A 3,236-nucleotide genomic window follows, 5' to 3' on the forward strand; every position below is an offset into this window, starting at 1 on the left:
TAAATTGTCACAAAATTCGATATCGTTATTATGAATTTCGTTAATGCGATGAGAACGCTCTCCTACTTTCTTTTCATAATAGTTACGTAAGATCGATCGATCTATTTACGTAACGCCGATAGTCTCCGCCGTTGGCCGTTGAGAAATGTTATCGTCAAGGAAGTAGGATTACGGAAATCGCGTTCTCTTTCCGTTCGTGTAGGTCGTTTTCTCTCGCCGAGAGAAATCTTCGCCGTCTCTATACGCTCCCGTATACGCTTAAATATGAGTCGCCTAGGGCAAGTACTCGATATTATTTCTTCTAGCAACCTTGACTGTGGAACAATCTACCTTGCACGTCAGCTAAGCAAAACTTGACCGGTATGCGAGACGTTCACCTGACTTTAGTATATAGCGCTTATATGTAATTTGTATAAATGTATGTTTAACGTGAAATAATTGATATAATTTTAATGAGAGATTAAAATATTTTAAGACTAGAGGAAATGACACACAAGAAAGAAATAAACTTATCTCTCTCACTTCTAAGCGATATATTAGGCAATATTCTATCATATAGACTTTAACTAGAGAAATAATAAGCTCTCCATCCGCTCCTGATATAACGTAACTTGAAACCGTAACTGTCATATGATGACTGGTTTAGATACTTTCACATGTCACCCGGTAACCACATTGTAATATGTTCCGCCTAGTTTCACAGGAAGCAGTTAAGATTCCACTTATATCGCGTAGTACTTATGATAACTCGCAAGTAATATTACGTAGATAGATAATTCAACAAGCCAGTTTTATAGATGTTTGAATTTACGATTTATTTCTTGTCGTATGCTATGATTGCGCAACGTAGGTAAATCGGCAGAAATAAGCGAACAGTATACTTTCAAGAATAATACGTCCAGAGAAATTATTTTTGCTCGCTACGAAATAAAGCTCTACTTCAAGTTAATATTTTGACGCAGGTAAAATAGATATGGAAAGATAGGGAAAGTTTCTTAGAGATAGTGAAAAAAAAAACGCCGTATTAATAATTTAATATTTATTCTGCTAAGACAGCACGTGTGTATAAAAAAAGAAATGCAATTATTATATACAAGAGTATCATCGTTAATGTCGCTTGACGTCAGACTATCGTCAATGGTGTAGACCAAAGCTGATCTCGTGTCCGCCACCAAATCCGCCTCCGAAGCTACCGCCGCCGAAACCACCACCGTGACCGCCTTCGTGCACCAGAACCGGATATGATTCCTTGACGACGACCGGAACTTTGACCGGATAGGGCACCTCCTTATGCACGGGGTAGGGTACTTTATAGGGTACGCTATAGGGAACGGGTACCTTAACGGGCACTTTATAGGGTACTTTGTAAGGTACCGGAACCGGTTTTTCGACAGGGACGTGCACGGTTTTCTCCACCGGAACTGGGTAAGGTTTTGGAACGTGAACTGGTATTGGATTGTCTACCGGAACCTTCACCGGCACGTGTACGGGCACCGGTACGTTCTTCTCGACGGTGTAGGGCACCGGGACCGGCACCGAGACTTCACGATGGATCGTGATGCCGGAGATTCGTCCACCATCGCCGCCGCCGCCGCCGCCGCCGCCTCCGCCAAATCCTCCACCAAGTCCTCCACCAAGTCCTCCACCGAAGTCACCGCCGCCAAAATCGTGTCCGCCAAAACCACCACCGCCGCCGAAACCACCGTCATGACCCAGACTCAGTTCCAGGCCGCGCTTGCTCTTGGCATCCTTTGAGTCGACAGCCTTCTCTTTGCTGTCGCTCTTCTTCGTCTCGGTGGCCAGAGCTACCGTCGCCACAAGGGCGAGGAGCACGAGGATCTGCGAATAAACGTACGTTAATTACGGTCCTTTACGATCAGCCTTAGAATTGACGATCAATTTGGAAGAGCTTTGAAAATCTCTTTAAAGTTGATAACAAAAATGCCCTGCGATAGAAGAGATATAAACAACACAAAAGATAATCTAAAAGAAATGTGATATATATAAAATAAAAAAATTAAATGATAATCTGCTATTACGAATAATGAAGCACTTTGCAAAACACGAGTATAATTAATGCGAGATATCTAATTACATCTTTCACTGTTTCTTTTTTCGTTAGTAAGAATTTTATTTTCCTAGAAAAATCACGTAAGAAGAATTTTTATTAATTCTAACACTGTGCACGAGAAACGCAGCACAATGATTATCTTTAAACGATTTCACGCCGTCAAATCCCTTAACACGGCCCTCTTATACATCGTTCATTCTCGTCAATCCTCGTGCATAGTCCTTCGTTCCGAGGCGAGAGTCCTAAAGGGACCCTCGTCGGAGCCTTAGATACGCGCCGCTCTGCCAGCGACGCGAGCTCACCTGCGAAGTGCTCATGGTAGCCTTCAGGAGTGCACACTGAGATTGAATCGTACCAATCAGCGGCATATATACCGACACTTTCGCCCACTGCTCGTTGGCCCACTCCACGGAAAATCGCGCTCGTCCGCGTCGGTCTTTTTTTTTTAAGGTGAACAGACCGACACCGCGCAGTAAGCCGTTTTCCCACGGGCTATCCGCCCCAGCGTGGCTGATTACTGCCGGATACCCGGATACGGGCGGCGTAACATCGCCGCCCCGTCGTTCCAGGCTGTTCCAATCACTATTCCCCTCGCCAAGGAAGAATCGCAATTTCAGAGTTTGCGATCGATTCGACTTTTCTTTCGCGAGCCTCTCCATTTAATCCGCGACTTTCTTTCCTTCTTTCTTTCTTTCTTTCACTTTGACGGGGGAAAAACATTACGGACATTTGCTCTTTTTTTGCCCATGCCTGCCTCGTGAATTTTACCGGATATAACGGCGGTCGTAGCTCCCAATGCGTTACACAACGCAAAACTAGTTGCCTTAAGCAGGGATAATTAGGAAACTCAATGACGTATATAACCGAACAGATAAGAAATATATTATCTAATATACCTTTGCTAACTGTGACTCTCATAAGATGCAAGAAAATATTTTTTTAAAAATATGTCTCTAAAAATTATTCAATTATTATTCGTAATATTATAATTATAATAAAAACTTCATCGAGAGGCCATAAAATACATAGACGTAACAACCTGTCCTTAGATGATTTGTAATGCTTATGCTTTCGCCTGAGAAATAAATGGATGGTAATGTGACGGAGGACATTCGACTTAAATCTGACGTTATCGCATAATCGCTCACGATAGAGATCTTAAATT

At 42.8% G+C, this 3,236-nt stretch overlaps 1 protein-coding gene across 1 annotated transcript; it reads right to left on the reverse strand.

The window, feature by feature from the left end:
• Positions 1 to 1,069: 1,069 nt before the first annotated feature.
• Positions 1,070 to 2,451, reverse strand: LOC138933483 (uncharacterized). The gene is made up of 2 exons (XM_070296213.1): positions 2,374 to 2,451; positions 1,070 to 1,839 (listed from the first exon to the last, which is right to left on the reverse strand). Exons 1-2 carry the CDS (start codon positions 2,437 to 2,439, stop codon positions 1,135 to 1,137), a joined length of 771 nt encoding a protein of 256 aa, XP_070152314.1. The 5' UTR covers positions 2,440 to 2,451; the 3' UTR covers positions 1,070 to 1,134.
• Between the last annotated feature and the right edge of the window lie 785 nt (positions 2,452 to 3,236).

This window comes from Polyergus mexicanus, unplaced genomic scaffold (assembly GCF_030449975.1).
Source record: "Polyergus mexicanus isolate NDT 795.1 unplaced genomic scaffold, iyPolMexi1.0 SCAF_5, whole genome shotgun sequence".
Taxonomy (NCBI): domain Eukaryota; kingdom Metazoa; phylum Arthropoda; class Insecta; order Hymenoptera; family Formicidae; genus Polyergus; species Polyergus mexicanus.

What these genes read in the sequence shown, in the direction of transcription:
- LOC138933483 (XM_070296213.1), bottom strand. Translation starts at nt 2,439, where the DNA reads ATGCCGCTGATTGGTACGATTCAATCTCAGTGTGCACTCCTGAAGGCT. An exon ending in CTACCATGAGCACTTCGCAG is followed by an intron (nt 1,840 to 2,373) that starts GTGAGCTCGCGT and finishes GTTTATTCGCAG; the next exon opens with ATCCTCGTGCTCCTCGCCCT.